The 23,957-nt window shown below is 32.3% G+C and overlaps 1 protein-coding gene across 1 annotated transcript in view; it reads right to left on the minus strand.

Moving 5' to 3' along the window:
* The window catches only part of LOC150100608 (uncharacterized), a 98,466-nt gene that overhangs the window by 61,497 nt on the left and 13,012 nt on the right, over positions 1–23,957 (minus strand). Inside the window, exon 4 of the mRNA XM_090401840.1 lies at positions 2,237–2,337. Within this exon, the coding sequence (XP_090257966.1) occupies positions 2,237–2,337 (101 nt within the window). The remainder of the gene's footprint in view (positions 1–2,236; positions 2,338–23,957) is intronic.

Genomic DNA, 23,957 nt, shown 5'->3' on the forward strand with positions numbered 1-23,957 from the left:
CCTGAGAGACAAAGTGATGTTAGCGATCGATCAATAAGCGAAAATGAAAGGAATGAACAGATAATAAATGTCGGAGAACATAGTATTCTTCGACATTGGTGTAATGTTCGTATTCTTGACATCGAATGAATTCAATCATATTCCAATATACATTCTAAAGAAAACGTTTTCGTGTTCTTAGCTACTTATTTGAATATTTTTCTTTTGTTGTAGCACAATATTTTTCTTTCTTTATTAAGTCTTTCTTTTTCACATGACCTAAAACAGCATTAAATCATTTAAAGATTTTCTTTCTTACAAGAAGTTATTCTTTTCGTATTTGTTATCATAATTGGAATTAATATCCATTCCTTTTATTTATATTTTAATTTAATGATTTGTATTTTTCTTATCCTCACTATATTTCGATCTTTTTTTTCCCGTGCTTATTCAATAAGACAGTACCCCGTGCAGGCCTTCCAGGTCTTCCCAGAAAGGAAATATATAGCTTGCTATAAGGACACGTTAGAACTGGCATCTTAGTTGAGGACAGTGGGCCTAACCGCACATTCAGAATAATGGGCTATCAGATAAGATTCCATAAAACTCTTTTTTACTTAAGTCTGATCCAAATTTATTACTTCCTCGTAGCAATTATAACTTCCTGGTTGCCCGAGTGGTTAGCGTAACCGCTCTCCAGCCAAAAAAAGCTACGAGTTCGAATCCCGCCATGGGCATGGATGGTTGTGATTGTCTGTGAAAATACTAGTGGTGGTGGTCGGCGGTAGATGGCTTTGGGGTATAGATGATGAAGGTTAGAGGAGACAGAGAGTTATAGAGTAGGTGCCCTCCCTCAATGAGTCTTTGGACTCTCTCTCTCTGGAGGTGTTACGTAATAATAATATAACAAAATGGCCAGGGACGAACAATTGGTCTTCATTTATAACCCCTTTTGAAAAATTTTAATACAAGGAAAACATGTTTAACGAATTTATATGAAGTTCCCTCTTTCACTTTCTCTCTGCGCTGAAGATTTCGCAATAAAATAATATGTTACATTTAGACAAAGTCAAATGTCACCTTGTCTTCATTTATCAGCATTATTTTCCCTTCAGTGAAACTGGTTTGGTTATTTATCCAGAAATTTCAAGGGCTTCATCTGATGTTCTTTCATAGCAACGTCCATTACTGACATTAAGGGTTTGTTATCATGCCTACGATTCATTTTTATGGAGCACATTTTTTTTACGTTCCTTTTTCTTTATAAAACTTTTTTTTTCTCTGCGATACAAAGAGAGCACGGATTTGTTTGCACCGTCATAAACTCGCTTTATTCTTATTTATAGTGTAACTACTGAGAAGTACCGATCCATTAAAGTCAACAGTGCATACAGAACAGAGGATAAAGGATGGGTTGCAGAAAGAGAGAGAGAGAGAGAGAGAGAATTTTCACGTAATTATCATCGTGAGGCAAAGTGAGAAAGACGCCCCTGAAAAACCATAATATAGAAAGTCCGCCTAAGATCGATGCTGACAAGATACTAAAGCACTCCAATATTTCAATATTTAAAGAATGCACAGCAGCAGATAAACATGAAATGTGTTTTTGTGTATCGTACTAAATCCACTACGTAACTCGAGTAGCATATAAAACTTATAATAGCCAAGAATTCCTTGTATGGAAATCAAACTGCACTTAAGTTGAAGAATACTGCATCGCATTGTTCACTTTTCATTAAACTGATTCTACGACTGATTACGAATGTCGGGGAAATGTGATGATTTTTTTAGTATTTAGGTCTTTCACATTGACCTGCGCAATAGAGTAATGTGGACCTCAAAATATCTTGTAATTCTTTTATAGCGTACTATGAGAGAATGCCCATTGTCAGAAAATCTTTTGAAATATATACAGTATATCAATATATCAATTATATATATATCGATTATAACATATATATCAATTATATATATGCATCATTTTGCAATTTTTTAATTCTTTTTACACACACACACACACACACACACACACACACACACACACACACACACACACACACACACACACACACACACACACACACACACACACACACACACACACACACACACACACACGTTCATTTGTAACTGTGGTCTCTTACATTACATACCATTCAATTCTTTTTTTTTTTTTTGAATAAGCATTCCCTTTCCACCCTTTTATTTCCTAAGGTGTTTGCACATTTCGTCAATAATAAATGAGAAATTTACTTACTACTGTAACTGAATATCTGGCTGTCTGCCCATTCGTAGCAGTTCTCGTAGGTACGGTCGTTAGCTCCGATCCAGTATGCGTCTGCCTTTCCGTAGATTAAGCTGTAAATACAAAGCATAAAAGTTTTATGTTACAACAAGATGGTATCGAGCCCCTAAAGATCCATCTGGTTCATCGTGAGAGTACTCTTCTCTGAGGGATAAGAGAAATTGGTCGAGTCTTCATAACATTCTGTTTGCGTGTGGAATACATATTTTATTAAATCGTTCTTTAGAAGCGGTGATCATTGACGATGTGACCAAAAGGAGAACTGCTCGGCTAGATGCTCGCTGTGTGCACGTTAAAGCAAGTTACAGTGTTAGTATTCAGTCATTGCTGCAGGATAACTTTTGTTTTGTGGCCTAAGATGTCCCAATGCGAGATTTCAGAATCGTTGTTGTAAGAATACTTTCAAAGAATACGTTTAACACATTTTCAATGTTTATGCATCAGCTTAAAATATGCATACTGTTTCTAGTATATTGACGTACTGTTTGAGACAATTCTTTTATGACGATCAGTAACATTTGATGCATGTAATTTTGAAGAGGGAAAAATGATAATTTTCTCTTTGAAAGGAAACTGTAAGTTTATCAGTTCCGGTTGTTTCGCTGTCATTTTAATTTAGGTAATTAACTGATAATACTCAAAAATGTATTACTAATAACAGGCATTACAGATTGAAATAATTTATTTATTTAAAATTGTATATTAATAATATGATGCGACATTTAATGAGTATATTTTAATGTTTATAGTAATTGAACTGGAAAATGATAATTACGTTTCCCTTTTAACTAAATGCCACATTCAAAAGAAATTCATGTATTCATTGCATTATAAATGTTAGTTTTTCTGCTGTCACATGAGGAAAAAATCACGTCTTTTTCAAAGTAATTAATAATTAATTAAGATAATGAGAAAGACATTTCCACTCTAATTATAATTAAACAAACACGTACATTTCTTTAAACATTAAAGGAAAAATAAATAAATAACGAATATAATTTGAGGAAATAAAACAATGGAAGAAAATATACGCTTTATCTGAATCTTAAGTTCGTTTCTTAACACTGCGTGGATAAATAAGCGATGAAAAGTCTGTTTTAAGAAACTGGATAATTTTTAAACGAAATCAAGCTTTCCCCCAAATTATATAAATTTTATTTGTATTGAGATTTCTAATTCATCTTTTTTTTTTTTTATGAAAGCAAAAAAATCAGTTTCATCTTCGCACTCATTGTAAATAAAAAAAAACTAAAGCAAAACTACGTCACAATCAAGATAACACCAAAAGGAGAAATGTACCATCCAAGAGCCCGTGCGTCTGTTGGCATAATATAATGCATCTGTCACTGTCAGCCTCTCAGCGAGTGGTCATGGTTAAAGTGAAGACAAATGAAGATTAACTTGTAGACTACAGAACAGTTAGAATAAGACAAGGAAAAAAAACCAAGGAATCGATGACTTTGAAAAATTGTTTCGAAGTAAACATAAAATGAGCTATTTCATTTGGTTTCAGCCTGCAAACCATTTGAGGTCAATTTTGTATATTATGGCATCATTTAATAATGTTTAGTACTCGTGAAAGATGGGTCCTATCTAACATGCTAAGCGATAAATGCGGTAACAAAAAGATTATATCGTGTTTATTTTTAATATAAATAAACGTTATAGCAACTATTTACATAGTCTAACTTGCTGAAAATATGAATATAAAAAATAAATAAAGAAAGGTAAAGTATCATAATTACAAAATATAACTTTTTTATAATCAAATTATGTCATTTCAACACACAATCATTGAACAACTAGTTCAAGACATTCGATTTATTATAACTATTTCTGTTTGGACTAACTGGCAATTTTAGAGATTAATTTGAGACTAATTTTAGAGTCTGATATTAGGGATCATGATTCACAATTACGGCAAATTAAAGTGTATTGACATTAATGGTAATGATCCAAAAGAAAAAAGTAAAGAGGATTTTATTCTTACGTAATTTGGCAATTTACGAAATGGATTTTTGATATGTATCCAACCTTCTGATTAACTTTGTCACAAAATACAGCAAATAGCAAGCAGTCACTAATATTTGGGAACAAAAATTAATTTGCAACTTTTAAATTAAAAATGCAAATATGCACCCTGTTTGGCCGAGTGGTAGCATACTTGCTCACCAACAGGATGCAGGCACGGATCTTTGTAAAAGCATGTTCTGAACGATCAGGTAGAGTTCCTTGTCTTTAAAATAAACTAACAGCTTTTAATTATTTTTGATGAATTTAATGTTTGGTTTTGTTAAGGGCGACTAGGACAAATGTCTGATTTTTCAATTTGTAACACCATCCCATGCATCAATCATTTTAAGTAGACATTCTTCATTTATAGGCACACAGATACTTTGGGTTTTAGAAGATCATGAATTCGTTTCGAAGTTATTATTTCTTCAAAAAATTTGAATTCTTCTTCTTCTTCAAAGAACGTAGAAAATTTCTTAAATTTTGCGATGCCAAATGCAGGTAGATGATGTTTTATTAACTCTTCATGATAACAGCTGAAAATGCGCCAATCATCTTCACATTCCATTTTCATAAGCACTTACGTACCAAATATTTATGCTTATTTTAAGATCGCTAGATTCCTGAAATTTCATTACATCTCCTACAGAGTACGTATACCGGCGGATTCACATTGTGTGGATGAAAGCGAGAGAGAGAGAGAGAGAGAGAGAGAGAGAGATGAATTATCGGGTCAGTCAGCAAAGGGCTAATTACCACGAACTGCTAAAACCATTAGTGGGAAAAGGATGCGCACTGTACACCAAGTACCGTAACATTACAAAACGTAATTATCTTTTTCCCATTTCTATCCTCCCCCACGGAGACATGATTGGGAAATTGTGCTGCTAAATTGCTTCCTTTGTATGGAAGGATGATGCGAGCAGTGTAATTCCACTCTCACCGGATCAGAACAAGGGCAACAGGCATCCCTGCTTTGCTTAGTTTCTTGTTAGTTCCACTTCCAGATGTCCATGAAAGGTTTTTCAGAACCCTGTTCTCAGCAAATTAACACCTGATGGCTTCATTCTATGGAGAAACTTGCAAATGTCCTAGTCATCGTTTTTATTATTCTTCAAGATTTATTATCGAATTTTAATGCGGATTTATTGAACTTTTTAAAATGTTTTTAGCGATAACGACTATAGAATACTTTACAACTTAATTGTCCTGTATGCATTGGAAAAACTTGTTCATTAGTTATAACGATATTTATTAAGAACCATCCAGTATTTTATGAATATTAAATCAGGTCGAATTAAATAAGAATTAAACAAAATTAAGAATTTAATTATACTTTATATGACTATTTCATTTAATACAAATGGAAAAATAGGTATGCAAGCCTTGAACGGAGTTTAACCAACAATCTGGGAAAAAAATACGAAATAAAAAACTACGAGTTTCAGAACCTATCTCTTTTAATTGCATTTTTGGAATGTGAATCCACCGTAAATAAACAAAAATTACTTATCGCATTTAGTGCAGTGAGTACAAAAGGAATAGATAATCTAGAAACACTGCTTCGCTGCTTCCAGAAATAAGGCATGTTACTTTTTTCTCAAGTCAATTCAAGCCTACAATAAGTAGGGCGCGTGAATCGTCTATCACCTAAAACATTCGAAAAATATCTATGTCCTAAAGGGAATTTGAACCCACTACCTGTTGGTCGGATATCGGAGAATCAACAATAATAGCATAGTTTTAATTAAGGAGTGTGACTAGAAGATTTCCAGTCACACTCCTCAGTGAGAGGGTGCGGCACCATGTCCTTCCAGTTCTCTCTGTTGGTGGCTTTCCTTTTTGTTTTTGCATAGCCATGTGATCCTATCCATGATCTTATATCTTCAAACCATATCCTTCGTTTTTTGCCTATTGATCCTTTTCCCATAATTTTTCCTTCTAAAACTGTTAGTATCCTCTGTCCTGCTGAACCTCTCAATACATGTCCTGTCAATCTCATCTTTCTCTGGAGCAGTTCCTGTAATAAAGATCTCTGTGTTCTCATTATCTGTAGGACATCTATATTTGTTACATGTTCTGTCCATGGGAATTTCAGAGCTCTCCTATAGCACCACATTTCAAAGGCCATTATCTGTTGCCTTACTCTCTTCTTGAATATCCAGGTCTCACTTCCATATGTGAAAATTGGCCACGCTAATGTTCTTATCATTCTTTTCTTTGTCTCAATACTCACAGAACTTCTGAGCAGATCTTTAGTTTTCCAGAATGCATCTTTAGCTATGGCTATTCTTATTTTTATTTCCTTATCTTGCTTTCCATCTGCAGTAAAGTAGGTGCCTAAATATTTGTATTCTGTTGTATGTTCAATTTTCATATTCTTTATAAATATTTCTGGCTCGGATCTGCTTTCTTTTGAGATGTTCATGAATGTGGTCTTTTTTGCATTTATATCTAATCCAAATTCTTTACCTTCTTCAATTAGTAGCTGCATTAATTTGATTAAATTGTTTCTGTTTTCTGCTATTAGAATGGTATCAGCATATCTAAGATTGTTGAATTTTGTACCATTGATATTAATTCCTATTTTTTGTGTTTCAATCTTTTTCATCACTGTCTCACTATAGATATTAAATAGATTTGATGAAAGGATAGGTTCCGAATAGCAGTACTAATTTTTGTAAAAAAAAGTGTGTGTGTGTGTGTGTGTGTGTGTGTGTGTGTGTGTGTGTGTGTGTGTGTGTGTGTGTGTGTGTGTGTGTGTGTGTGTGTGTGTGTGTGTGTGTGTGTGTGTAGTAAACGTTTTGAAAGGTTGTGCCCCAAACGAGTCTGGAAAGCGATCGATAAATATACCTTTAAAAAATAAACGTTTGCACACGTATTTATTTTCCATTTCTTGGAGATATGAGCGAAATATGGTAATGAAAATTTTTGAAGAGATTTCTAAACTAAACTGTTCTAGTTGGATATCAGCTTTTCCTATATATCAATATCTAACAAAAGAAAAACAAATAAAAACTTATTAATTTACTCAGAAATTCATTAGCCAATAATTAATCCTTAACAGGTGAGCATCACACACCACATTTGCAAAATCTTATTTTGTAAATGTGGTGTAGGATCTATATTAGTATTATTATTATAAATCCTATAGTCTGGGGTTAAATGTTCATTCATCATGGCAATTCTATAGCCTGTTATAATATCTGTCAAACTGCTTCTTAAAATCATTGGCTATGTTTAAGTATATACTGAAGAATTGAAATCATTCCAAAATCTGCTTATTCACCATAAATTATACAGTTTCTATAACTTTTGTTTTTATCTTTTCCTCTTAGTTTGAAAAATACCTGGTAAGCTTTTTTCAATAATTTATGCATGATAAACATTCATCTTTTTTTTTTTGTTCACTAGGATTATTTGCAACTTACATTCTTGGCCAATCACCAAAGAAACCAGGAAAACACCGCTAATTATCTAAGTTTAAGGTATTTTGGACTTAATAAGACTCCAAAATTAGGAAAACTATATAAGTAGGAATTCTGACATAGGAAAATTGAGTAACAGATAACTTTATGAAGCCAAATCGCAAAAGACGAAGAAAAAGATCTTAGAAAATTACATTGTGGGCTTTAATCTACTGAATAGATGGAATTTAGAAGAAACAATGCTGCTCTTAAAGCTGTTCTGTCTAATGTTCAGAACAGGTATACCGTAATCCTCTTTTAAAGACAGGATTAGCCAAAATTTGATCAGAGTAGCGTACAGGGAAACGTATCAATTGTAGTTTGTTATATTATTCAAGAAATCCAGGTTTAGGCTACGAAGCCATTCAAAGCAGTAAGATGACTAGCGGTGATCACAAAGACTAATCCATTAGGCTTTGTGATCACCGTTAAAGATTAATAGTGAGGCCAGTTCTATCTGCTCAGATCGATTTAACCATTACTAAAACATATTTATTTAAAAATAACTATATAAAATCCTTAAATACTAAATATGATGTCAATTCCTAATATCAGCGTACATTTTTAAAATCGAAATATTTAAGCTCATTAGATAAAGATCATCGTAGGTTTAATACAATACTTATTTAACGTAAAGTCTGTAGAGTGATTCCCAAATCAGACGACTAATGCAAGGCAAATAAATATTTATATTCCCGAGGACAAGATGACACCATCATGTGAAGTTATTTTGCTTCGTTCAAGTGATGAGCTTGTAAAAAATATGGAATAATACCAAAGAATGCGTGATACAAAAGGGATTACGCGAAAGGGATTAAAGACCACTGTAAAAAGGGACAAATGAATACTGCATTCTATCTAAAACATTGCTAAGTGCGTTTCCTTGTGTTATTCTCCATCATCCACACAAATACAAATGCTATAATTCATAGAAATCGAATGGTCTTAAAGTGGTAGACACAAGGCAAGCGAGAGGTATTAAAAACGACTTCAAGTGCAGATAGTACGCATAGCAATAACCACAACGTTTCTCACTAAATAATGATTTATCTTGGAGAAAGAGGGAGGGCTATTTGTTTTGTCTACGAGCGCTAAACCTCTCGACTAAGAGTGGTTTTAAAAACTTCGAACATTCATTTCAGTATTCGGATTGACTGGCCGAGTACGTAGCGTACTCGGCCAGTCACTCTCCACTGTGGGTCATGTGTTGGAATCCCATTGGGAGTGTGGCTGTTTGTGAATGTTTTTAGATTTTAGATGAATTTCAATGCTTAGTGGGAAAGCTTTCTTATTGGAGTCCTAAAGTGGCGTTCAAGAATTCTGTGCTTGGCCTACAGAGAGGGATATCCACATTATTTAATCCTTTAGCCTACCCACGATGAAGTGCGTATAAGTAAACAACCTGCTTTGGATTGGAATAACATAAAAACAAATTAAAGGTGCCCTAGCGACTTATATATATCGGTCCCATGAAAATTCGCCGAAAACAGTTAATTGAAAGGCAATTTACCCAATGGCATTTCATCGAACGACAATTCATCGAAAAAGCAATTCGTCGAATAAACAATTCATCGAACAACAATTTAACGAATGGTAATTCACCGAAAAGATAATTTATCGAATAAACAATTCGTCGAACGACAGTTCATCGTATGATAATTCGTCACAAATGAAATTAATGAAAAATCAAAAATAAATAAATAAAATATTCACCGATAATGTTTAGATGAATTCTTTCATAATTTATTGAAAAAAAATTACTTTTTTTGCGAACTATTGTTTAAAAGTGTTCGGTAACAAACAGACGACATATATATAAGTAGCCAATGAGACAGAATAATTATTTTGCTGCATTTAGAACAAATTTTTTTTAAAGATACATTTTGCTTCATTGTGTTCATAGTGATTTATCTGTAGACAGCAAATTTCGTTCTACCTAATTTTTTCACAACAACAACAATGATCGGATTGAAATGAAAACTGACAAATAAAAATTTGTCAGTTTTGATTCCATTAAAAAATTTCATCGAATTTCATCCAGCCAGAGCGGAATTACTATCATTTCGAAACTTCTTTACGAAATTTTATAATAAAAGTGATCCAGTTGGAACTAAAACTGAATCAGTCGACTTCCACTAAGTCAGAGAGTTGTTGTAATATATAATTTCGACATGTTGTCCCTTTATATCCCCGAAAACTGGAACGGTTCGACAAATGTTTGTAAAAATTTCAAATACCAAATCTGAGTAAACTTCATCCCATATAACTGGTGTGTGTATGTGTGTGTGTGGAATGTTTTGGAATATTGCAAATGAATGCGCTTTAATTTTGCACGAAAGGGCAAATGTTCTATTGCATTATACCGCTTTATCACTCGGTAGCAGGGGCTACTTCGTTAATTATGACAAATCATACTTCGTGCTACAATGCCGTCCTTGCTCTTACAAGCGAAGTTGTGCACAATTAGACTGATATTAGTGAGGTCAGCAAACAGGCTTCGCAAATAGAAGTCCTATTGCTAACAATATCGCTTTTATATAAGAGAAAATGGTACTGTTTATACATAAATATGTTTATCGCACTTTGGATGCAGTAATAACAACTTGTTTTACCGAGATAATCTGCAGGCAACAGTGTTTTGTTTCAACATGGAGAGGCTTTCTATTTAAGTGAGCTTAGTTAAGTCACAGAGTTAACTGAGCGCACTCAAATTGCATAATAGGGACTCCTCATTGAGTTTTGAAAACGAGGAAGGTGACGTGGGTTTCAAACATGCGTATATGGGAAAACATCCCACTCATATTATTATTATTATCCCATTCAGAGAAATGCTAGCTCTACAGGGATATAAAAAGTTCGTCATAGAAAAAAAAAACATAAAAACACAGCCGGAAACAGACTAAAGTGCTTGCGAAGTAAAAAAAAAAAAGGAAAAAGTTCAGTAGCAGGATCTTCCTCTGTGATAATTTATCAGTTCTAATTCGAAGGCTGTGAATCTGTAATTAGCCAGCCAAATACCTCTTCATGGAAACTTTAGCCGACAGCGGATTATTTATCGTAGTCAGGCAGAATTTTTTTTCCTTACTCATAACTGATATACACAGAAATTAACAAAGAAAAGGGAAAATGAATATTCATATCCATTTACCAAATTATAAAAAAAAGAAACTACTAAAATTTAACACTTTGCGATTCAACCTTTTTTGCTGCTAGCCGCAGCTGGGTCCGATATTCTTTTTTGCCATGAAAAGATTAATAATAATAATAATAATTATATATAATAATAATAATTATATATATATATATAATAATAATTATTATTATATATATATATATATATATATATTATTATTATTATATATTATATATATATACTATTATAACTATTAAAAAAATTATTGATCGGTCAGTACACAAACCAAGAGGAACTAGCAGACTCATTCAACCATGCCTTCACAAACAATATCACACAACTCAAAAAAAGACAATCTACCAATGACCAACAAAAAACCACCGACACAAAGTCAACAACAAACGATGTATTTTCCACCCGTAACAAAACAGGAACTGAAGAAAGCACTCTTACAACTAAAACTACTCCAGGAATAGACAAAATAAGATTCACAGACCTAATAACACCTTGAACAAATAAATCCAATGCTTTTGAGACTCGTGAACATAATATTCGACACAGGCATTATTCCACAACAACTAAAAACTGCAATAATTACGCCAATTTACAAACACGGCAAAAGAAACGATACTCAGAACTACAGACCAATAGCTACACTACCAGTCATCTCAAAAATTCTAGAAAAAATAACCCACACCAGACTACAGAACTATTTACTGAAGTACAACATCATCTCAAAAAACCAATATGGCTTTCGGAAAAGAAAAAGCACTATCACTTTATTAGAAGACATCGCAGACACAATAAACAAAGCTCACGACAAAAATAATTACGCCATTCTTATACTGCTTGACTTAACCAAATCATTTGATACACTTGAACATGACATACTACTCACCAAACTATACTCAATAGGTATAAGAAGAACCCTGCATACCTGGTTCAGGAACTACCTCTGAAACAGAACACAAGCAACAAAAATAGGTACATGTCACAGCCTGGGTACACAAATAAAACACGGTGTTCCTCAACGTCCCATATTATCACCCACTCTTTTCAACACATACATTATTATTATTATTTTTTTAAATTAATATACACAATTCATAGCATGGCCATAAGAAGTCAAATATTTCAGTACGCAGATGACACCACACTACTAGCAATCCACACAGACATCAACACGGCTCTTTCCAAAGCACAACAAGACCTAAATGAAATCAAAACATACTTCTACCAAAAGGCAATTCATTCTAATCAACGGCATCAAAACACAGATGTTGATAATACACAACCCAAGAATCATGTGCCCCACACCACTATCGATACACTGTCACACATACCGCTGTATTAACAACAAAAATACCTGCCAATATCCCGAAATCGAACCTGTAACACATGCAAAATACCTCGTTTTCTACATAGATTTCCACCTTAAATGGATAAAACATATATAATATATCTACATACCAAACTCCGGATCATCGCAGCAAAACTCTTCCAAGTTAAAGACATTATTCCATGTAACATAAAAAAACTCCTATATTCACGGTATCTGCGAATCCCTACTCAGATACGGTAAAACAATCTATACAGCAAATACACCAAACGGCCATCTAACAAAATTAGAAACATTACGCAAGAAAAATTGTGTCTACACTGATTTGGACACCTTACACGCAACAACCAATATCCAACAAGCACATGGCCACACACAGAATCCCGTGCTTTAAAAATCTGAAACACTACCTAACATTAACAAGGAATTACTTCAACATCACCTATCGAAACAACAGAGGCACATATCGTATAACACGACCTACAACAACTCTCTACATCCCTACACCCTTCAACAACTCATGCGGTTCTTTTGTGAGATCACATCAGATACTCAAGCAACTCAACAACCTACCAAGAAACTTAAAAGACATAGATAACTACAGAACATTAAAACACGAACTCTTGAAAATATACCAACAAAGTTAACATACCATTAACACTAATATATACATCACAAATCACCAGCATCCAATGCCAACATCCCATACATAAACATTAGCAACAACATAAATAGCGAAGGCTAATCCCACCCTCTTCATAAAAGCTAACCCAAGCTTCGAAGTAGGTGGGATTAACTCGCCTCACTCATCTACATGTAATCCTTATAATCAAAGAACGCAGATTATGTAACAAAACAGTCAGTAAGGTGTATAACAATAATGAAGATACTGATATTAAAAAAAGCAAAAAAAACTGTATATATATAGGCTGTATAATAATAAGCTATTATATTGATATTGAAAAAAATATGTACATTTATATTTAAAAAAATCACTTTTTTTTAAATATAAATTTCTACCGAACAGAAAATGTAATAGTATACTTTATTGTATAAATGTAAATACTCTGTATGATGATAAATAAAATGTTATTACAGTTTAAAAATAAACAAATAAATTATTATTATAACTTTATATTTTCAGGGGTATTTATTTAACCAGAAATTGTATTTACTGTATTTAATGAATAAAGGATCATTAATGCAAACTCTGACAAATACCGACTAATCTAATGCAAAAAAGGACATTTCAAACACAAGAAAAAAAACTTTATTTGCAAATATGTTAAAATACAGAATTATACGAACAACATACATAAAATTACCCACACTGAATCTTTTCATTATATTATTTTTGCTTACACTCCCTCTCTATTTACTTAGCATTAATAATTATATTAATAATAATAAAGCAAATAACTATCGATAATAACACACAACTCAAAATATATATATATATTTTTTTTTTTTTTTTAAGTTGTGTGATGTTGTTTGTGAAAGCATAGTTGAATGAGTCTGCTAGTTCCTCTTGGTTTGTATCCTGACTGAAGCTTTTTGCAATGAAATCTTGTGCTGAAGTTTTCTTTTTTCGGATTGCTAATTCGTTGAGTGTAGCCCATGTTTGCTTAATGTTCTCGTTATATTCCATGAATTTTTGGAAGTAGTAGTGTCTTTTTGCCCTACGAATTTTTGTTGTTAGTTGATTTCTTGTGTTTTTGTATAAGGTTTGTAAATGTGAATCTATGGAAAAAAACTAAAAAAAACTTTTTTAGTTTTTTTCGTAGATACTATTTAGTATATCGCCATTTATCCATGGATTATTGTCTGTTTGTTGCCTCGTTTGTGTAGGCTTTGTTGCTTTTTTGTATATTTCTGTGAACTTTAGTTGAAAATTCTCGTATAATGTTACAGGATCATTTATTTTAAGTAAGCAGTTCAAGTCTATATTTTTTACAAGGTTGTCGACAATGCTCTTTAATATGATCGAGTTTTGTCCACTTTTGTGGTGGTGGGAGAGGGGGTAGGTAACGTAATATAACGAAGTTGAGACAAAGTAGTGATCGGTAATTTTGACGTGTTAATTACTGATAATGAATATGTATGGATGGGAGCCCGTATGTTGATATGATCAATGCATGATTGTGTTAGTGAAATGTTAACTATTTCTTCTCTTGTTGGGGGGTTAATGGTATGTGTATATCAAGGTATGTATTAGTGGTTGAAGAAGCGTGGTCAAGAGTATTTATATTAATGTCTCCTATTAGGATGAGCCTATGTGTTGTATGGGATTCGATGCAGCTTAGCCATGCATCTAGTAATAATAATAATAATAATAATAATAATAATAAAAATAATAATTCCAACATCGAAAAAATTATTTAAATCATATTTAAAAATAAAATATTTAAATTATTTAATCATTATTAAATCATTTTAATTGATTGCTGTAGTACAGTAATTATTTACCAATAAACTAATTAAATCAATATTATTAACAAAGTAACGCAATTGATGCTAATTGCATATGTTAGTCATTAGTATATGTTAGTGGATATTAATTAACACAAAATATTTTTATGGAATAAAAGAGTTAAAAGTTTAGCACACTTTCTTTTTTCAAAAGAATGCGTATCAGGATAGGTATGGACTGTTGACATTGCCAAGATACGTTAGAAAGTATCTACGATACCACTGGTTTCCTACTTGCCAAAGGTATTCGTAAAAACAAGTCATGTTGTATGCGTTATATATTCCATAAAATAAGTTGAAAACTCCGCATACGAAGAGTTTCAGCAATTACATTATTTTCCACCATTGAACATAGCTGTTGGTTGCATCAGGTCATAAAACATATCAAAGGTCCTCCAAGCATATACGGGAGGACCCAAATATGCTTAGAGGACCAGAATAACTTCCTTCCCTTTTCTTCTTTTCATTCATGAAATCAATGAATGAGGGTGGGAAAAAATGAACAAAAGCTCGGTCACTGAATTTGTAAAGAAATTTAAGAAAACTTCATAACTTTGTTGTAGAACAAGGTTATGAAGAACTTCGATTTTTCGATATCGTGAAAAAAAAAGATTTCAATAAAACTTAATTCAGAATTAATTTTACAATATGGTAAATAATTAAAACTTGTTTTTCAATTTGAACCAGACCACAGTTGGACGAAGGTCTTCCTCAATTTTCTCCAAATGTTAAGATGAATTAAAAATTTCATCTTAACATTTCTTCCTTTGTCTTCCTTGTCATCCATATTCTGTTAATAATTTAGATCCGGCTTGTTCAACCCGCGGCCCAGGACGGCTATGAATGCGGCCCAACAAAAACTCGTAAACTTACAAACCTTATGAGATTGTGACTAAAAAATACCATTAATAATACTACAAATACAATTTTAACATTCTATTAATTTATAAGCAATGAACTTTTGAATTTAACACGTTCTTTAGCAATGAGAGATTCATAAAATCATTCTCAAATAATTGTATTTATTCAAAATTGCCGCCCATGCGAGTAGTTACTTCTCGACATAATAAATGGCGCTAGCGCTCTTGCTTCCTACTTTTACCACGCAATAGATGTCTCTCTATGTGCGCCATGGGTACGCTGGTACCGCTTTCAATGTGCAATTGTAAACGGTCGAGTTGACACCGAAGAAAGGTGCAGACGTTACGTGTGTTTGTGGCGATTTGGTGAGTAATTTTTTTAGTAGTAAAAATTTGGCGATTTAGTGATTATTAAACCTAGCTTTCTAATTTTCGATCTATTTTTTTTTTAAATTCCAGCATGGCTTCCACAGCGTCTCAAAAGGAAACCGAACCAAAAAAAAAAAAAAATTATAGAAGAAGGAAGATTATTCAACGAAAAGTGGACAGACGACTACTTTTTTGTCGAGGCAAATACTAAGGCAATCTGCTTAATTTGTAGGGAATTTGTGCCAGTTTTCAAAGACTACAATTTGAAAAGGCATTACACGCAAAAACATACTGCAAAATTTAGTGCGTATCAAGGAATGTGTCGTAAAGACAAAATAGTGGAACTGAAAAAAAAGTCTATCATCTCAACAAAGTTTTTTTTTTAAAGATAACAACTGAAGCGGATTCTATTGTAAAAGCTAGTTATGTGGTTGCAAACTTGATAGCAAAAAAATCAAAACCGTATGCCGATGGTGAGTTTATTAAGCAATGTATGGAAAGCGTGGCAGATATAATTTGCCCTGATAAAAAAAGGGGATTTTTCTAAAATCAGTTTGTCTCACCAGACTATAGCCAGGCGAAATGATAAAATAGGAAAAGGTTTGGAGAGTAGAGCTGCTAATTTTAAATTTTATGCTTTGGCGATAGACGAAAGTACCGATGCTACTAATACAGCTCAATTGGCAATTTTTATTAGAGGTATTGATGACGAATATAATATCACTGAAGAAATGGCTTCTTTAGTGCCATTAAAAGACACAACTAAATCAAGAGATTTATACGAAGCAGTGAAAAATACGTTAAAGCGATTTTCTTTGTCCATTGTGAACATATCTGGTATAGCTACTGATGGTGCCCCGGCGATGATAGGTAAAAGAGATGGACTTGTAAAATTAATAGAAGACGATGCAATTACCTCCCAAAATTTAAGTATGATGAAATATCACTGCAGTACACCAATAAAATTTATGCGCAAAAGCTTTAAAGATGGATAACGTCATGCAGATTGTCATTAAGGCTGTAAATTTCATAAGGGCCAAGGGATTGAATCATCGCCAATTCCAGGAATTCCTTAAATTTATGGATGCTGACTATGGGGACATCATTTACTTTTCGGAAGTAAGATGGTTAAGTCGAGGTAAAATGTTGAAAAGATTTTATGATTTGCGAAATGAAATCAAGTCGTTTATGGAATCAAAAACAAAATTTGTGCCAGAACTTGACGATGAAAATTGGCTCACAGATTTGGCATTTTTAGTAGACTTGACCGCTCATTTAAATGAGTTAAACATGCGTCTTCAAGGTGAAAACCAACTGATCAATACAATGTTTCAAACTATAAGAGCGTTCGAAATGAAACTGAAACTATTGCAATCTCAAATTAAGCAAACAATTTTATGCATTTCGACACGTTGGCTAAACACGGTCCTGTGAACAACGAAAAATATGCAGCCTTGGTTTTCAATTTGATACAGGAATTTGAGAAGAGGTTTCAAGATTTCCGGAAAAATCATCAATCTTTTGATATATTTGCGACTCCATTTTCAGTTGACATAAACATATTACCTACCAATTTTCAAATGGAATGCATAGAGCTACAATCTGACATTGAACTTAAAGAAAAATTTAATTATGTCTCTTTACTGGACTTCTATAAGCTATATCTTCCCAGAGAAAAATATCCCTCGCTTCACAATCATGTCTTATTCATGTCATCGCTATTTGGAAGCACCTACATTTGTGAGCAGCTAATTTCAAGGATAAAGCACACAAAGAATAAAACTAGAACCAAAATATCTGATGAGCACCTTGAGTACTCACTGAGAATTGCAGCTGCTTCCATCGAAGCATTAGTGTCTCAAAAACAATGTCAAACATCTCACTAATTTCATGTTGCTGTCTTGTCTTACTTTTATAATAAAACATTAATGAATTAATGAAGTTTAAATTACTTAAATATGTTAACTATACATTCTACGTTTTTTTTTTGCTCATCAGCTATCGTTAGTGTTAGTGTATTTTATGTGTGGCCCAAAACAACTCGTCTTCTTCCAATGTGGCCCAGGGAAGCTAAAAGGTTGAACACCCCTGATTTAGACCATCGCATGGTCTAGATCAGGGTATTAAAGCTTGCAATGCGTCTTGGCCCTTCTCCATTTTGAATGCACGGCATATTTCATAACATTCTGTACATCTGCTTTTGATCCTAACAAATGGAAGGGTATCCTATCTCTAAGCGTCACATCCTTTCATAATCGAGCATATCTTTACCTGTCTTCTCTGAATATACTTCATTTTGTGAACTATATCGTTAGATAAATTCCAGGATTCGCTGTTATGTGTAATTACAGGTAAAATACATTAGTCGAAAGCTTTCCTCTTCAAACTAAGTTCGATATCTTAAAATTAATATTTGAAGATATCTTTCATCCTTCCCAAATCCATCCAAACTGGCATACTTATATATTTCTTTTTATTTTTACTATTTATTCGACTCTCATTATTATTATTTCTCCCATATAAACATATAAAATTAACTCTCTCCATTTCTCCACATTCCAGGATAATTATGCTTGGTATTGAATTGACTTTCATCCTAACTTTTGTTTTGTTTAAATTTATCTTCGATCCAGTATGAATAAAACGTCAGCTAATTCCCTTAATTTTATTTTATTTCTAAATTTTCTTCACCTTCAGCCAAGAGAAATTTATCATTAGCACAACCGAAGTTGCTATTAATCGATGAATGAAATTCATCGATGAATCATGAAACTAGCACAGCTCAGTTAGTAACTTATGACTGTATTAACGAACCAAATTTATATCAGTGTGAAATTAAAGAGAAATTCAGTGTGAAGCTTTAAGTTAGTGGCTAATCAAAATGTGAATTTTGATTCTCATTCAGAAGGGTTTCAATTAATCAATTTCAATTTCAGAATCAGAATATTCTACAAAGTTTGGATTAAATTTATGACATAATCACATTCCATTAAATTAATAATAATAATAATAATAATAATAATAATAATAATAATAATAATAATAATAATAATAATAATAATAATAATATCATTAAACAGTGATTTTGGTCCTTCTGTCCTTCTCCTTTGAATAAAAGGACGAAATATTTAATAAAATAAATAATTGTTTAAATAAATAAATAAATAAAATAAATAATTTATTAACAAGGAAACTTAGATATTATTTCAACTTATTATCCAATGAATTATATTAGCAATTAGTAGCAGTAAGTCAAGCAAACTATAAACGTTAAGTAAAACAGAAAAAAATTAATGCCTCACATGTACGGACTTTGATAAGCTCAAGTAGATTCGTTTATGATTATAATATCATAGCTGATTGGTATTGCGATGAGGCAACTGAAACTATGGAATAATTATGAAGTTTTAATTATTCATTGTCCACTTCTAACAAACCAGTTGTTAGAAGTGGACAATGTTTCATAAAGTGTTGTTGTAGAGATGCTCAAATACGCCTACGAATACGATATATAGCATCCTCAGAACATATTTTAGTTATGTCGCACGTATCCACGTACACGGATATCTAATTTCGTACACCTGGAAAGAATAGACAACTTAGTTTACCTGCAGTTGCAATGAGATATTCTTAAATCGCGTCTGTCAAGGATAGTCATTCTTATTTTTAGCCATTGACAAGACAGTGAGTAACTAAATCCTCGAATGCTGATGTCTCCACAGTCTACTGCTCGGTCACTTATTGCATCTAAAGACAAACATTCCTATATACGTTGACAGCCGCTATTGTACTAACGGCAAACAGGATTTTCTATTATATTTGAATTTAAGTTTTCTCCAGCGCTAGAGAAAGGCATTTCCAATATGCTAGATTTAAAGCTTTAAACTCTGTTTAAATTCGAATTCTTTCAACTTCAAAGGTAACATAAAACTATGCACAATTATTCACATTCTAGAGATTGCATTACCTATTTGTTTTGTATCACGTTTTTTTCGGGAATTCAGCTTCGATTTTCTAATATCATGTGTTCTATAAGCAAACGAAATCAACCGTTGAGGTTTTTGGAATACTTTCTAGAACACAAAAATGTCACAAATGTCTCACAAAAACGTGGTGAAATATATTTAAAAATAGAAGATTCGTATTGAAATATGTAATGAAGATTTAATTTTGTTTTTCCAGATTTGACCCAAATTAAAATTCATAATGCTAATGCCATGTATTTATACTCTCTTATGTTGATTTTATAATTAGAAAAAAGTATATTGTAATTTCTTGCTTATTATGTGTTTGGAGAATTGATGTAATGATCACATATGCGACTGAAGGCCTCTATTTTTCTGTGATTAACATGTAGGAGAAATATTGTGAATTTAAAGAGAGCATAGTGCGAAATGGTTTAATTTAGGGAGTTTAATTGGATTATTAATGAAAATTGTTTTAATTTAACAAGTTTTGGCAGTGAATGGTGAAAAAGAGATAGCCCAAAGCGCCAAACGATGTTAAAAACAAGATGCACAGTAATGTTTTTATTATTTAAATTGCAAACAAATCCTTCAAGGAATTTTGCTTGTAATTTAATTATATTTATTTTAAAAGGCTTTTATCTGCGTTAATAACACTAATGGAGTTTCGAGAGCATACGACACACAAGAGAGAATCTTTTAGTGGTGGTATAGATCTATAGAGAAATTACGTTGGTTGAAAATCTGCTGATTACAGATTTTAGATTCGTAGTTTACCCAAGTGAATAATTGCTTGGTCTTTAATTTAGTAACAAGTGATTTTTAACAAGAATGTAGAAACAATATATCTTTGATCTTCGAATTAAATGAGTTAATAAAACAATAAAAGCTAAGTTCTTAAGGGCTTCTTTACTGTGTCTATATATACCACCCAATTTGTAGAGTGTACTCGTATTTAACTATTTTGTTTATTCTCTGAAAAACGCTAATTGACTTCAATTCCTAATGTAATGAAGATAAAGATTTTAAGCTAACTGAGCGCATTCAGTTTTGTGGCAATTTTTCAGCAAAATAAAATCGTGTGTATAAAGAAGACTACATAGAAATCTAAGTTTCGTGAAATATTTATTGCTAAAATTCTCAATCGTTTTGAGCTACGAATAGTGCAGTCAACGTAGTATAAAGGGAAATTTATATTTACTTAATAAATCAATATTAAAAAGCAATTTGAAATACAGAATTTTGATGCATTTAATTGTATTTTATATTTACTCCAATCTATGGAATGAATCCTTTCAACTGTAACATAGAAATTACAAGAGAAGTAGGAAAAGAAAGCCCAGTTTCATGTTTAATTTCTATGATATACTCCTGTTCTTTTCAAATTTGAAACATTTAAAATATTTCATTTTAAATTTTGCAGCATTTTTAAACTATGTTTCTTTTAAATATTTTTTAAAAGTCTTCATTCTATCCCGTACAAACCAAAAAGAATTAAGGATAGAATATTTTTTTCTATTGTGTAAAATAAACTGTTTCTTCTTAATAGAATAAATTCGGAAAAAGTCCAATAAATGTATTAAAACAGTCACCCGAAAATACATTTGAACATTTAAACACAAAGAACTAAAAAAGGAAGAATGAGATAAAAAAAAACGAGAAAAAAAAGGAATTCTTTTAGTCCTAACTAACTTTTAAAAATCGGTAAGCATCCGGTCTCTAAATAACTATTTACAGTAATTTGCACAATGTTCAAATTGCTTTATAATAATTTGAACAAATAAATATTGTAGTAGCAATATAAGAGTTATTCTTATAAACGTCTAACGCCTTAGAATCTGTTTTAAGTCCCAATAACGAAAAATGTAGATAATTGGACAAAGGGGAAAATTCTGAAGCGAATAAAAATGCAGAAGACTTTTCATCAAGCGCTACTTGGTACAACAAAAAAGTAATTTAAATAATTAATTGAAATCATTAAACTGCGAGTTTTACATTGATGTACTATGTAGGATTCCACTACATTACCCCTCATAACGTTAATCTGCAAATTAATTAACTCGAATAAAAGCAACGTAGTTAATAAAGATTTCCCCCACTTCCTGGGAAAATATATGCATCATCTACATATCAGCTAATGCACCAGATGGCGTCTTTAACGCAGTGTAACAATAGTGGTTGCTCGTCAATGACTTTCATTTCAATAAACGGTTTCAATACAAAACTTTAATAAATGTCAGTAAAAAAAAAAAAACTGAATGATGAGTTTCTTAAAATGAAAACCGATTTGAGACGAATATCGTTTTCAATATGTCTTTTCAGAAATTTCTTAAACAGACATGCGCTTCCGATATATTTATGGTTGAAAGGGTCCGTTTTGCGACGTAAAACCTTACAAGTTTTGGGATAAAAGTACGACACCAAAAGTTCGAAGCTGTGCGATAGTACTATCTGGAACTAGTTTACTAAAATGCGTTATTTCTCCGAGGAGATTTCTTTTTTGAAAGTCTTTGGAAAGAAAATTTCAATAAATAGAAAAAGGCTCGACAGGCTTTGACACAAAGTATCATAACACTATCTGTCTTTTAAAGCTTTATGAAAGTTTTATGTAGTTTCCTGAGGTGGAGAGCTACAATTGAGTAGTGTTCAATTGCTCTTTCTAAACGAATACGCTGAAGAAAAGAACTAAACAAAAAATATAAAAATTATTTTTTCAATACAAATCAATACAAATACAAAAGGAAGGATATATCTGTACTAGTTTACTTCACTCGAATTTTTTTTCCAGTCAGCACATAATCTCCACAGTTTTTTTTTTTTTTTTTTTAATTTAACAGCTTTTCGGCAAATCCTTAACCACTATGTATATAAAAGGTGAACGTCTCCCTTTACAAGTGAACATCATTTTGATCAAATGCGTCTGCAGCATCGAACTAAGTTCTGATTTATGGTATGCCATATTTCACATTGATCATTTTCACATTCTGCTTTGATTTCATTTTTAAAACATCGTTTGTCCATTAGATGACATTCGAATAAAAGAAAAAAAAATGGAAAATATGCTATTTAACTCGTATTTTATCGATTATGTTAATATGCTTGGATGCATTGGTTGTTCATTCTAATCCTGGGATTTTGAAGTGTTCATTTACGTAAACTATTTCTTTCAGGATCCATAAAAACTTCATTTTACAAAACAAGCCCTCTTGTTACAGCTGCCGATGTGAAATATCATTTTGTTAAGCGTTCTCGACTCGTGCAGCTGATAATAGCAAACGTCTCTCAAGTGAACATCGTGTCCATCCAACATAATGTTTGTATTTGCATTTTAAATGTCTTTATACCGCTTGGTGGATGAACTTAATGACCTTACTTATATTATGAATTTCGAAAGAAAACGATACACTTTGGCGATTGTTGTTACATTCAAATGTGAGGAAAGCGAATAGCCTGCTTGGGAAATAAATGTAATTAGCAGCTAATTACAACTCACTATAAAGTACTGCTGTTTTTCTAAAGATCTCTTTTTAGACGACATACGTAGGTGGAGTGATGATAATGAAGAATTAATTAGCAGCACCTTACAAACTAACTTTCACATCTTTTTTTGAATGGTTAATAGATAATAACCTACTTAATTAAGATTTGATCGTATCCGCATTGAGCGAAACATTCTTTTCGGGTCGGATATTATCTTCGTCATTTTTGGAAGGCTAATATGATCGCTAACCAGGGATAGCAGTAGAGAGAAATGACGAGAAAATATAGTAGACAACTGCAGCCATCTTGTGTTCCTAATCCAAACCAGTTATAGTAATGTATATAGTATCATGCATGATCTGTAGTAGGTTTCGGGGGTTAAAAGTTGATCGAGTGGTTGGCATACATAGTCTCCAACTAACAAAGTCGTGGGTTTGAATTCTGCCGTTGGCATAGAGGTTTATAAAAGTCTGCTCTGGACGAACATATATAGCTCCTGAAGTTTATAAGCCTTTAAAAAAAATTCAAAAATCTGAGTTTATTTGGGGGAAAAATCTACATACTTACCTGCTCTAAAA

Source organism: Typopeltis vanoorti, chromosome 12 (genome assembly GCF_054136105.1).
Source record: "Typopeltis vanoorti isolate ZY-2024b chromosome 12, IOZ_Tvanoo_1.0, whole genome shotgun sequence".
In the NCBI taxonomy this organism is placed as follows: Eukaryota; Metazoa; Arthropoda; class Arachnida; order Uropygi; family Thelyphonidae; genus Typopeltis; species Typopeltis vanoorti.